Source organism: Rhinoderma darwinii, chromosome 9 (assembly GCF_050947455.1).
Source record: "Rhinoderma darwinii isolate aRhiDar2 chromosome 9, aRhiDar2.hap1, whole genome shotgun sequence".
Classification (NCBI taxonomy): Eukaryota; Metazoa; Chordata; class Amphibia; order Anura; family Rhinodermatidae; genus Rhinoderma; species Rhinoderma darwinii.
In genome coordinates, this window is record NC_134695.1 from 38760992 (window position 1) to 38774399 (window position 13408).

The window sequence follows — 13408 nt, forward strand, 5'->3', positions numbered from 1 at the left end:
TTCAAAAAATGTCTTACATGTCATAGTGACATGTCAGAAGTTTTGATCGGTGAGGGTCCGAGAACTGAGACCCGCACCGATCGCTAAAACAAAGCCACAGAAGTGCTCGTGTGAGCGCTGAGCCGCTTCATTTCTGATCGTCTTTTCTCGGAAAATTGGTGTTAGAAAATCTATTTTATTAGGTATATTTAATCCATAGGAACTTGATTTTTAATGTACAATTGAATGGACGTCTGTTTTCTTTTTCTTTTTTTTTGTTTTTCTTTTTATTAACGTGCAATTTCAACATTCATTCTTTCGTCTGTCATTTTCTATTGTTAATAGTTTTGTCTGTTCTGTACTTCCAAATATAAGTGAGATATAAGTATTTAGTGTATGTACATACAACATTTTACATCCTACTGAGCAGTAAGTTCATGATAGGTAGTAATAGGGGTTATCTTCAGCAATCAGTACACCAAAGTAAGCAAGCACCCACCAAAGCGGGCAAGCCATAACTACATCTTTGCCAGGCTTCCTTCTTACTAGAACCAGTTACGATGCCCTTTGCCATTGCTAATTTGTTTTTTGTTAAGCAGCAAACAGCAGGATAGTCCCTTCCACAATGGGTACACTAATGCCAGAATCAACATGAGCTGTACCAGCTGCAATGGCTGTTTGAAGTCTAGACCTTTCTATCCCTGCCAATCCACCTAATGCACCTTGGATGGCACTGGGACATGTGTAACGTCCGTGGTCGCTGACCACGAACTCCTTCCATCCAGTCGACGCCCTTCCCTCAAGAGATGTCTGCACATACGGCCGTCCTGCTCCACAGTGACCACCAGGGTGCACTCACGAGCTCAGTCCAGACTTGAGAAGCCAGAGCGCAAGCATGTTGGTGATTGAGCTAATTGGTCCAGAGCACACTGGGCTATAAGAAGGTGCCAGCCCCATCCTCCCACGCCTGAGCTTTGTTGTTGTATTCCTAGTCTGTCTTGCAAATGGTCCCCTAGTGTCTCCTGCTCCCAGTGTTTCCTGTTCCTGTATCCTGATCTAGTGCCGTGCTTAGCTGTAGCCGTGACGTGCTGTGTTGTATACCACGCCTGTCCTGCTTCTCCACGCCTGATGTCTACCTGCTGCCTAGTTCCTGCTAAGCCTGCCTTGCTACTGTCCGAGCTGCCACAGGTACCCAATATAAACTATAGACTCTGACCTGCGCCCTGTTGTCCAGCTGCCATACCGCCAAGGCGGTACGGCCCAGTGGGTCCATGAACCCTACGTGACAACATGGAACTGGGTATTATGACTAAAAGCAACCCCACCTTAAATTTGGCATTGTAACCAAGAAATATTGATCCTTTTCATGAGAAATACTCGCGAGGAAATGCATCGCAACAGTTACCGATTGGGCGCGGTAGGTGTTTATATAAATTTTATTTTACTTTGGAATTGTTTGTGCCAGATGTTTCACCTGGTCAAGTGCCAACTCATGCTTGTATCCTCAGATACACCTGTGATACCTATTGACAGAGCCCTATCAAGGTCCCTTCTCCATGGCCGGCTAATGTTTATAGATTAAGGGGACAAGCTTTCTAGACTTATTGTGGTCTGGACTGGCTGTCATTTTTTCTGAACTTTTATCTATTCCATATTAAAGGGGTTGTCCGGACATTTTTTATTGATGGCCTTTCCTTATGGTAGTCCATTAATATGAGATCGGTGGAGGTCCAACTCCCGGGACCCCTGCCGATCAGCTGACTAAAGAGGTTGCGGCTTTTGCCGCCTCAGCCTCTTCAGTGTTTACCAGGCACTGCGCCATACAAATCGGTAGCGGCTGTGTCTGGAATTGCAGCTCAGTCCCATTCACATCAATAGCACCGGAACTTGAATCCCAGTTACAGCCGCTCCGGATGTGTACGGCGCTGTGCCTGTAAACTGGGAAAAGGACATCGGCGTTCGTCGGACCTTCAGTCAGCTGATCAGCAGGGGTCCCGGGAGTCTGACTCCCCCCGAACTCATATTGATAGCCTATCCTAATGATAGGCTATCAATAAAAACCGCAACAAAAAACGACCCATATAAATACACTCTAAGGCCGGATTTACATGAGCGTGTGCCTTTTGCGCATGCAAAAAATGCGGCGTTCTGCGTGCGCAAAAGGTACTTGACAGCTCCGTGTGTCAGCTGCGTATGATGCGTGGCTGCGTGATTTTCGAGCAGTCGCCATCATTATGACACTCTGTTTGCAAACAGAAAAGCACGTGGTGCTTTTCTGTTTTCATTCATACTTTTTACTGCTGTTGCGCGAATCACGCTCGTCACACGGAAGTACTTCCGTGTGCTGCGCGTGATTTTCACGCACCCATGGCTTCAATGGGTGCGCGATGCGCGAACAACTCACAAATATCGGACATGTCGTGAGTTTTACGCAGCGGACCCACGCTGCGTGAAACTCACGGACAGTCTGCACGGCCCCATAGACTAACATAGGTCCGTGCGAGGCGCGTGAAAATCACGCGCGTTGCACGGACGTATATCACGTTCGTCTAAATAAGCCCTAAGATAATTATTTTTTTAGGAATATGTCTTTGCATTGCCTATGGATTTTGTCCTTGCTGCAGAAAACCAATAACTTTTTTCATAGATGACATTTTAAGGAAACTGTGCATTGATTTGCTGTTACATAATCTATAATGCATGACAATGATGTATAACTAATGCAGTACATGGATTTAGACCTGCATGATTATTGACTCTTAAAACATAGGTAAGACATAGTAGAGCAGACAAACGAGTTGTTCATCTTTAGACCTCTGTCCACACAGCAAAGGTAAAATAACTGTCACCCCTAGGAAACTTGTCTGTACCTGGCTAAGGGCATTTCACCAAGCTTACCGGAGAGTATACCTGCTTCCATGCCCAATTCCATGATTTCGAACCTCAAACATACACGAACGCCAATTTACAACCAACCATTGTTTTCTTGCAACCTTAGCTTTTGTGAATGCTTCTCACTTTGTATCTGCTATAATGTGATATAGGGCCTAAAATTAGTAGAAGGCAGTGCGTCTGTGTGAAAAATGAACGCCATACGCAGTGGCGTCGATAACACCGGACCTTCTGGGCCCAATCCCTGGATTTTTGACCTGGTGCCCCGGATGACTGCCACATTCAATGACGTGGCTATAGGGATCGCATCAGTCACAATTGCAACCGGGTCCCAAAGTCAGGGGGCCCGCGGCCCCCCGCACCTCGTCTATAAAAAGTTGCTATAGTAACTGGGGCCTATGTAATAAACTACATGAGCCCTGTTACTATAGTAATAACAATATACTTACCCTTCTCGTTCCCGAGTGCAGCGGAGGTACTGACAACTTCCCGCGTCATGACGTCACTACGCTATGCGCCACGCACAACGTCGCAACGCCGGGTGGCGTAAGGACCTCTGTTGCGCCCGGAGCCGAAGAGGAGGGTAAGTATAACGTTACTGTCTGCTGGGGCCCTGTATCTATGTCTACCTTGTGGTAGGCTTAGATACAGGGTCTAACAGGCAGATCTTTCCCTGATCTTTTAAGATCCCAGCAACACCCCTGACCACATGTATGCCAACCATTTTGCTTTTCACATATTGTTACCTTGAGACAGGAAGTAGAGCCAGAGCAGTGTGGTCCTGAATATAAAACATGGTCACAAGCCAAAAATGTGCACAATAAATATCTCACAATGCTCTCTATGCTAAAAGCAAAAGGAAATGGCCGTCCTGTGGGTGTTTTCAGAGGGTTGGGACAACTGAAGACATGGTAGCACAAACCCCACAATACTCAATCAAAATGAAATAAAACATGACAACAGTTTCTTTGGATAAAAAATGGCCACGGTGTTTATTAAGGGTAACCTAAGATAAAATAATTCGAAGAGAATAACCATAAATAATCGAATAAATAATAAAATATAAATATTTTGACCAATAAAAACCAAGTCCGCCCAGCATTAGCTGGGTGACAAACTCCTCTAACAAACAACGTGACGTGAAGGAATTTAAGAACAATAGGGCGGGAGGGTGGGCGACGGTCCAATCTTCAAAAACTGGCTGCTTGACCACGATGAACTGCTCCTTTTATGTCCAATTTTCCCGCCTTTAGGATTTTATCAATGACCAATCAGCTGGCCTCCCACAAAACTGCCTGGAGATAGAATCTGCCAGAACCTGCTCATGCAATTGCACAGCTGACCTAGGTCCAATCAGCTGGGACCAACTCCAAACTGCCCAGAGACAGAAACATCTGGAAACCGGCTCGTGCCACCAGCACAGCTTACCCGGGGGACACCACGATGGTAAGTACCATTCTAATATAAAATAACAAATGGAGAAAAGAGGGAAAGGGGGAGAGAAAAACATACCAAGCAAAAAAAACATATTTTATTAACAACTTATGGGGGGCCGTGCGACCATGTGTCCCCCAGGCAATAGCCTGGGGGGCCCCTGACATTCTTCTGTTTTTTTTCACAGATGTGAAAAACAGATCGCACACTGATGGAAAAAACTGACAAACTGAAGGCAATCGCAGAAAAGACCAATGCAAAATCTTCAGTTTTTCATGGGATGAACTTGGACAAGTTTTAACAACGCTCGTCTGAATAAGCCCCAAGGCATAGCCCAATGTGTTCGTAGTGGCCATATTGTGGGATTTTTGAGGAGCCAGTGAGCACCTTTCCTGAATCTATTTCCCATGAATGGGTTAAACAAACGCAGTATGCTATTTTAATCATGCATGGGTGGGCGATGCTTCCAATGCACATGCTGACCGTGAGATCGTAATTATAGCTGTGATAATAACCATACTATTTTAGGGAGAGAAGAGCCACTTTCCATTGTTGTTGTGCTGACAGCATACAGAAGATGAGATGAGGCGGCTGAGCTCACACTTCTACCAGTTATCAGTAGAAGGTAAAACTCACATCCGAACCTTCAGTAATCCTCTCCGTCAGACGTGGGCATGGGATGATTTCTTTTGTTGATATTGTACCAACAAAAAATTATTTCGGTGAAGTTTATCTTGCACATACAGAATGTTACCTGGGTTCCTAAAGGGGTTGGGTCACCCCTGCCGATTGTGACCGCCGATGATTGCGCCAACAAAGTTGCAGTGGCGCTATAAAACGGCTATGCCATTTTGTTTGCTGTAACCTCCTTGTGCATGGACATTAACTATAATAGTCGTCCTTACAACCGCACCAAAAAGGGCGGAGCTGGCGGCAGGTAAAGTGTCATGGCACTTCCTAGCACTACTGCCACTTTGTTTCTAGCGATCTTTGGATCACACAGTTGGACCCTAGCTGATCCTAGCGATATGCCACCAATGTCTAGGGTGATCCAACCCCTTTAAATAGCCAGGGTTAAATAACCAAAGTTTGATAACCTATAACCCCCCCTTGGCTGGGATTGGTTTTGCCTGGAGAGGTGCATAGTTAGCGGTGTTCATAGAAAGTCTATGAGTCCGTACACTGATCTGCTCTCCGTGCAAAAACGACCACAGCTGAAGGGGCACAGCAGCGCTTTGCTGAGCACTTCTGCACTTTAGTTTAACCCCCTCCCGACATTTGACGTATACTCACGTCACAGCCAGGTAGGGGAAGGATGGAGCGGGCTCACGGGCTGAGCCTGCTCCACACAATGCAGGTGGAGGCTGTATGATACAGCCGACACTTCACTGTAGCGAGCGTTTAGCGCTTTAGATACCGCAGTGAATAGCGACCGCTGCATTTAAAGCGTTAGAAAGAGGGGGGACCCCTCTGACAGTTCATCCACCCCCCCCCCTCACGACGTGATCGTGGTGTGCCGATGGTTGTTATGGCAGCCCGGTGGCCTAATAAAGGCCCCCAGGTCTGCCATGTTTGTGCGCCTATTAAACACTGCTTCTGGCAGGGCTTAATAGAAGGCTGTCAGAAAGACGACATACTGCAATACATTAGTATTGCAGTATATAGTGCTAGCGATCCAACGATCACTGGTTCAAGTCCTCTGGGGGGGACTAATAAAACAAGTAAAAATCAGTTATATGAAGAAAATTTTTAAAAAACTTTTTTACGCGACCGTTTGTAAAAACGGCCCACAAAAAAATGCCTCGTAAAAAGAAATGCATGTCACCTTTTTGAGACGTTTTTCATTGGGTCAATAGAAAAAAAACTCCAAAGACGGCCGTCAAAAACGCATCAAAAAATGGCTTAAAATCAGGAGCTGTTTTCCCTTGAAAACAGCTCTGTATTTTACGGACGTTTTTAGTTTGCCGTGTGAACATACCATAAGTAAAAAAAAAAAAACAATAATAAACATAATTGGGATCGCCGCATCCGTAAAAGTCTGAACTATTACACACACACATGGTGAACGCAGTAAAAAGAATAAAATAAAGTAAAACGCCAGGATCGCTGTTTTTTGGCCACCTCATCGCGCACAAAAAATGGAATAAAAAAACTTGCATGTACCCCAAAATGATATCATTAAAAACTACAGCTCATCCCGCAAAAAATAAGCCATCATACCGCTCAATCGATGGGAAAATAAAAGTTATGACTCTCAGAATTTGGCGGCAAAAAATAAAGCTTCTTTTAGTTAGTGTTTTCCTTTATAAAAGTAGTAAAATATACGAAAAAAATATATAAATTTGGTATTGCAGTAACTGTAGTGACAAACAGAATAAAGCTAACATGTCATTTTAATTGCACAGTGAACGCCGTAAAGACAAAGTGAGAAATAGTTTTTTTTTTATTTTCCACCCCAACATTTATTGTACCATATAATGCACATGGTGCACAGCAAGACGACAATGGAGGCTGGAATGGTGGTCTATCCTCTTCAGCAATGAGTCCCACTGACACAATGACAGCCGGGGATTGATCTGGAGACCATGTGGGCAACGCCATGAAAAGGCCTTCACAAGGGAACGTCACCCGGTCCTACTCCTGGTGTTTGGTGGCATAATGTACGACCCCTATAGTCTTTATTTCAGCTACACTAATAGCTCGGCGTTACATTGATTTGGTCGTGGAACCAGTGGTACGTCCGCTTCTCCGTTTTTCAACAGGACAACGCGAGGCTGCATGTTGCTCGTGCTACTGTGAGAAGCCTGCGAGGCCTAAATGTGCTACCATGGCCTGCAGCCTCTCCGGACTTGTCTCCCATCGAGCACACCTGGGATATAATTAGTCGGCAATTGCTAAAGAAGCTGCCAGCGGACAAACTTGATGATTTGCGTGCCCAAGTGCATTCAGCGTGGCATAACATTCCTCAGACAACCATTAATAACCTCATTGATGGCGTGTAAGTGCGTGTATTTCTGCGCGACGCTCATACTCGATACTGAATAAATCAAGATGTTTGGAATAATTGTTTTCCATTTTTTCATCATATCATTAACTTGTCTGTCCATCCTGTGATATCTACAATTCCAAAACTTTTCCTTCTTGGTGTTTCAATATAAGGGTATGTGCACACACAATATTAAAAATGTCAGAAAATACGGAGCCGTTTTCAAGGGAAAACAGCTCCTGATTTTCAGCCGTTTTTTAATCATACTCGCGATTTTCGCTGCGTTTTTTTAGGGCTGTTTTTCAATAGTCAATGAAAAACGGCTCCAAAAACGTCCCAAGAAGTGACATGCACTTGTATTTCGCAGGCATCTTTTTACGCTCCGTTTTTGGAAAACAAGGCGTAAAAAAACGCGTCGGAATGCAGTATTTCCCATTGAAATCAATAGGAAGATGTTTTATGCTTCCGTTTTTTCAGGCATTTTTCAAGGCGTAATCGACCCAAAATACGCCTGAAACCACTGCGTGTGAACATACCCTTCTTGTTGAGAAGCGCATATTTTCTCTGAAGCAGACAATGATCCACCTGTACCAAGGAGATCCTGAAAACATGACGTGCTGGGGAGACTGACAGGTTCAGACCAGGGCTTCAGTAACATATGATGGCCGACCATCACACAAGCCCGTTCACATTAGAATACCGCGCCATATTGCCTTTACACAGATAGCACTGCTACATATACATTACACACCCTGCCCTGCTACATTCACATTACCCATACAATTTCTCTGTACATGCGTAACTTTTATACATATACATACAGCTCTCCTACACGTACACTACACACAACTTTACTACATGCACATTAGTTTTTCTAGATATACATTGTTTACACATATCTCTGCTACATCCACCTATTATCACTGCTACATCTCCACTACACACACACAGCTCTACTACATCTCCATCATACACAACGCTGCTACACCCTCGTCACAGACATTGCTCTACTATGTGCGTATCACACAGGGCTCTTTTGCACATATATTCTTTACACACACACAGCTCTGCTACATGCGGAGAAATAAAGGCCAGTGATAACAGAGCTCCATAGTGGTTAGTAAACAAGTACTACGACACGCCCCCTGCTTTTACTCCTCCCATGTGGTCATGTGACTGATCATATGGACATGACATCATCGAAGGTCCTTCAACTGCCTGGGATCTGGCATCTATGATCAACCACAGCGATCACCTGCACTACAAACGTCAGATCCCGGAGATCACAGTCCCCCCTCCCCCATGTGTGATCCCCGTCCTCTGCCCTCATGACCGCTGTGTACTGGAGGCTTCTTGCGCTCGGACCCCCCCGGGGCTGGTGATCAGCTGTCCGTCCTGATGTGCTGCCTCATGTAATGCAGGAAGAAGCCTGATGCCCTCCCCCAGCCATTACTGAGGAGCAGCAGGGGTGAGTACCGGGGATATGAGGATCATCGTCCTGATAATATCACATGACGCGGAGTGTGGCGCATGTTGTGAAGCTGCGACTAGTGGAGCGTATGTGTCTGTATACGACGTGTCACCGGTATAAACATGTCACGTTATGTGCTGATGACCACGCCCCCTTCTCACCAGTACTAAAGAAGTCGCTAATATGAGCGATGTCTGCGACATTTATAAAATGTCTCTAATCCTAAACCTTGTTATAAAGTAGACACGAGCGCTGTGCTGCCATACCTGCTGCACCTCTCATCAAATGTCATTCTACAATTCAGCCAAACCGCTACATGGGATTTCCGGTTTTATATAATCACCTGTCTAGTAAAGAGTTATACAATTTCTTCATATACTTTGTCTTTGTGTTACAATTCCTCACTATTTTCAAGATCTCCGTTTGCTATCAATGAATGGAAACTTCCAGCACCCGGAGGCTAGAAACCCATACGGACATGTTCAGATTTGGCAGATTTGTTGTAGATTTGCAGTGAAAACAACATTTGGTAATCCAGAAATTCTGCTAATCCAGCACAAAACTGCATAATAGTCTGGACAATCCTAAAGCCAGAAAAATAAAACACAAGAGACTCCTCTGACTAAAAACAATCTGAGGTGTATTGTCTGCAAGTATTTTATTTTTATCCCGAGGCTTTACTACCCTTCGTTATACATCTTAAAGGCCTTTTTTATGCTTGTCCAGTAATCCAGAATATTTGATAATCCGGCACCCAACAGGAACCAATAATGCTGGATTTGTAATGTATTTATATTCTATGCATTTTCTTAATAGTAGTGTTGTTTTTTTGGGGTATTTTTATTTATTTTTTTGCTTTAATTGCAGTTTTTTTAGAGTGATTGAATATTCACGTATTTCTTTGCTTCTTTCTCGATCTATTTTCTTATTAATAATTTCAGTTTTTTCTTTGTAGTGGAGAAAATGATAAACTATTGATACTGTGGAGTAAAGGCAGCGGCAGCCTCGCGTGTACTCCGCGGATACCATGGTACGAGTATTGATCATGAACTCTTTATTGTGGAGCGTTATCTACCAGATCCTTCGATTTTGTCCTACTAGATCCCATATTACAATTTAGTCCCATCATGCTCTCACGGGGGTTTTCTCTCAACTTTCCCAGAATCCTGAATGGCGAATTTGCCCGATGTGGTGGAATTGCTGCAGATTTACAATACAATTTATGTAGATCGGATTTTCAAAACCCCGTTCACATGTTGCAGAAATCTGGGCATGCTGGGGATAATCCATATCCGCAGCAGTCTCATTCTTGTGCAGAAATTTTCACAGTGGATTTAACTCTTTGTAATGCACCACCGTCATGTCTCAATTTCTGCACAGTTTTTTTTTTGGCACTGATTTTGAGGCAGCAACTGCGTTGGAATTGGCGCTGAAAAGTTTCAAATGTCCCCCCCATTGATTTGAAGGCGAGGCAGAGGCATTTTTTATTTTTTTTCGTATGGCTTTTGACCACTCGTGAAAATAAAAAAAAAGCGGCCTGCCCTTTCTTGGAGTGGTTTCTGCCTCTTAACCTCCATTAAAATCAAGGGGAGGCAGAAAGAATCTCCACCGCTCGTTTGAAGCGTTTTTTGACTAAAAACTGCTCGCGGTTTTTGCATTGGATTCATTGCCTTAAAAATCCTGAAGCCCGACAAAAACCTCTGCATGAACTTGCCCTTAAAGAGTGGCGATTTCCTAAAACATTGTTATGAACAGAGTCACTGGTGAGGGAAGCGTTCCCGTAGTATCGCAGCGTCCCTGCAGCCTCATTGCCAGCCATTTCCCTGGATTACATCCGTCTATGTATGTTTTTTTTACAATTTATTCTGAAATTGTTACGTATTCGATTTTCTTTATTGGTGTGCGGTGGAATAGGTTTTTATACTTCGGGGAATACCTGTTACTTATGGCTGTAAAATGCTTTATGTGACGCTGCGAAATGTACAGTTCTTTCTGCCGATAACAACCTGTGGTCTTAATTTCCTGTTGAAGCGCCACTGTAGGCCTACACTACCAAAAAATCTCTCAAAAATCCACGACCTATTAAGTATCTAATATTTAGTCATGTACCTCAATGGTTTTACCTCAGAGTGTAGCTGAGCGCTTAACAATTCATTGTAATAGTTCCTGGGTGACAACCAGTATAATCCCCATTACAGCTTCTATAAGGAGTGTCGCCCAGACGCCTGAATGATACATGTGCCTAATTATAAAGCACTCCCCTCCCCCGACACTCTGCATTACTGCAGATTCCCCTTCAGCTTTTCACACGTTCAGTTTCTTTTATGCGGTTTTTGAAGCCAAAACCCCCAGTGGATTCATACAAGCGGAGCAGTAGTATCTGCGCTTTATACTTTTCTCTCCCTTTATCATCCACACTTGTTTTTGTCTTTAAAAACTGCATAGAAAAACCTGAACAAAACCTGCACATGTGAATGCACCGTTCATTAGGAAAGATGTGTTTTAACCCCTGAAGGAGCTGCCAGCTTTCCTATCTATCTATCTATCTATCTATCTATCTATCTATCTATCTATCTATCTATCTATCTATCTATCTATCTATCTATCTATCTATCTATCTATCTATATCTGTCTTGACACTGCAAATCGTATGATTTAAAGATTTCTCTTTGCAACACATGATTTATTCTGAAAAACCCCATAAAAATCTAAATCTTTTTTTGGGGATTAGATAAACAATGGATGTCTATAGGAAAATAAAAACTGCCAATAGCTGGCTGAAAAAAAATGCCAAACAAACCCTGTTCCATTCATCTGAATGGGGCTGTTTCTGCAGTTTACGGATCTCTGCAGCGCGTTCCAGGGACCTAAATGTGCGGACAGACTGGAAGTATTAAATGTCAGGGACTAACGTAGGATGACCATGCTGATAACTCATGTGTGTACATATTTTACTCTTCCCTCTAGTCTGGACGCTCATTCATCTTCTTGGACCATGGATTTGGCAGCCTTACAGTATTGGATATATAAGATCATCTAAGCCAAGGAACTTCTTAACTCCTTCCTTGAATCCTGACTTGTCACAATGAGTTCAAATCTCTGGGGTCAAGAGAAAAGCAGCTCTACCTATTGGGAAGAACGGATTTTTTACCTACTGGTCCAGGAGTGCAGTTTGCTTGACAAACAGACCCAAAAACAGATCAAGGTTCCTCGGGGGAGTATTGGACAGTTTGTCCAGGAGCGCTCGGCGCACAGCAGGAGCATCCCATCCAAGAGCAAAAAAGTACAGATTGCCCTGAAAATCTTGGATCAGACCCATACGCTCGTCTTTGTGGATGACAAAGATGTTATTGAGATTACGGAGAAGCTGGCGGAATTACTTCTGGCTATTACAAACTGTGAGGAGCGCTATAGTCTGTTCAAAAACAAGGCCAGACTTTCCAGAGCCTTGCAGATAGAGACTGGGTCCGCAGTGAGGGTCTTCCTGAGGCCAGGAGATGGGCACTATCCTGGTGTCGTGCGGTATAGGGGACCATTACTGCCAGAAAGATCGGTCACTGGTATTTTCTTTGGGGTGGAATTATTGGTAAGTTTTTGGTACTTGCTTATTGTAAATACGAGGAAAATCCCCAGTAAGGAACAATGTCTGTCCCCCTTTTCCTTTAAAAAATAAAATAAAAATCTTTGGCCCAGTTATAGAGGTTGGCAACTCCGATACAGGAGCAGTGGGGCACATTTACAACTATTGCCATATCGCCCAATGGTTTTTACAGTCTCCGTTTTTACAGGCACTGTTTCTAGTAAAGAAGAAATTTTTTTTTTTTTTTTTTTTTCCTTTCTCTAATCTGGACAACCTGGTTGTTTTATATAAATGAAAGATAAATCTGTGTATAAATTAAAAGTAATAACTTTCTAATACACTTTGTTAGGCCTCGTGCACACAACCGTATTTTTACGGCCACAATTTATTTGCGTTTTAATCTGCACACCCATTCTTTTCTACGGCCCCATGCACACGACCGTGATTTACACTGATCGGTGCCGCAAATTTGGACTGCAAAAACTCAGGAAAAGTCATTTTACGGTCCGGGTTTGCTGATTCACCAGTACTGATGGCACACAAATGCACAATGGTTATTTGTGGTCTGCAACAGACACGTGGCTTTGTGGACCACATAACCAATGCGGTCATGTGCATGAGGCCTTAAAAATCCTCGCTATTTTCAATGTATTCGTTTGCTGTCAGTGAATGAGAACACGCTGGTTCATATTCACAGGCCGCAAACCCATGTATAGCAAATCCTGCTCTCAGCTGAGAAATGGATACAATTATATCAAGTCTAGACAATGATCTATATAGTGATGAGGCTTTATTTATATAAAACTGCAAACCCATTTAAAGGGGTTTTATATGGAATGTGTACTTTGTGTTTCAATTCCTCACAAGATCTCTGCTTGCAGTCAGTGGTTGGAAAAATGCTTGTTTCCATTCAGAGGCATAAAATTTATCATTAATCTGCAAATTGGCAGAATGGTCTCACAGACCGTGGCCATGGGGGTTGGGTTATCGTTTACATACGTATGAAGATCACTTTAGAGGTAATATATATGCAGACCAACATGGCTCTCCCTCAGTTGCGGTCCAA

At 43.5% G+C, this 13408-nt stretch overlaps 1 protein-coding gene across 4 annotated transcripts in view; it reads left to right on the forward strand.

Moving 5' to 3' along the window:
- The first annotated feature begins 4225 nt into the window (after positions 1–4225).
- Positions 4226–13408, forward strand: part of CYLD (CYLD lysine 63 deubiquitinase) — a 59820-nt gene continuing 50637 nt past the window's right edge. For 2 of the 4 annotated variants that reach the window (XM_075837523.1, XM_075837527.1), the window contains exons 1-3: positions 8458–8759; positions 9718–9792; positions 11730–12348. In XM_075837523.1, coding sequence (XP_075693638.1) covers positions 11848–12348 — 501 coding nt within the window. In that variant the 5' untranslated portion in view covers positions 8458–8759; positions 9718–9792; positions 11730–11847. Of the gene's footprint in view, positions 4318–4492; positions 4931–8457; positions 8760–9717; positions 9793–11729; positions 12349–13408 lie in introns of those variants that run through there. The other 2 variants (XM_075837524.1, XM_075837525.1) reach the window with 2 other exon arrangements.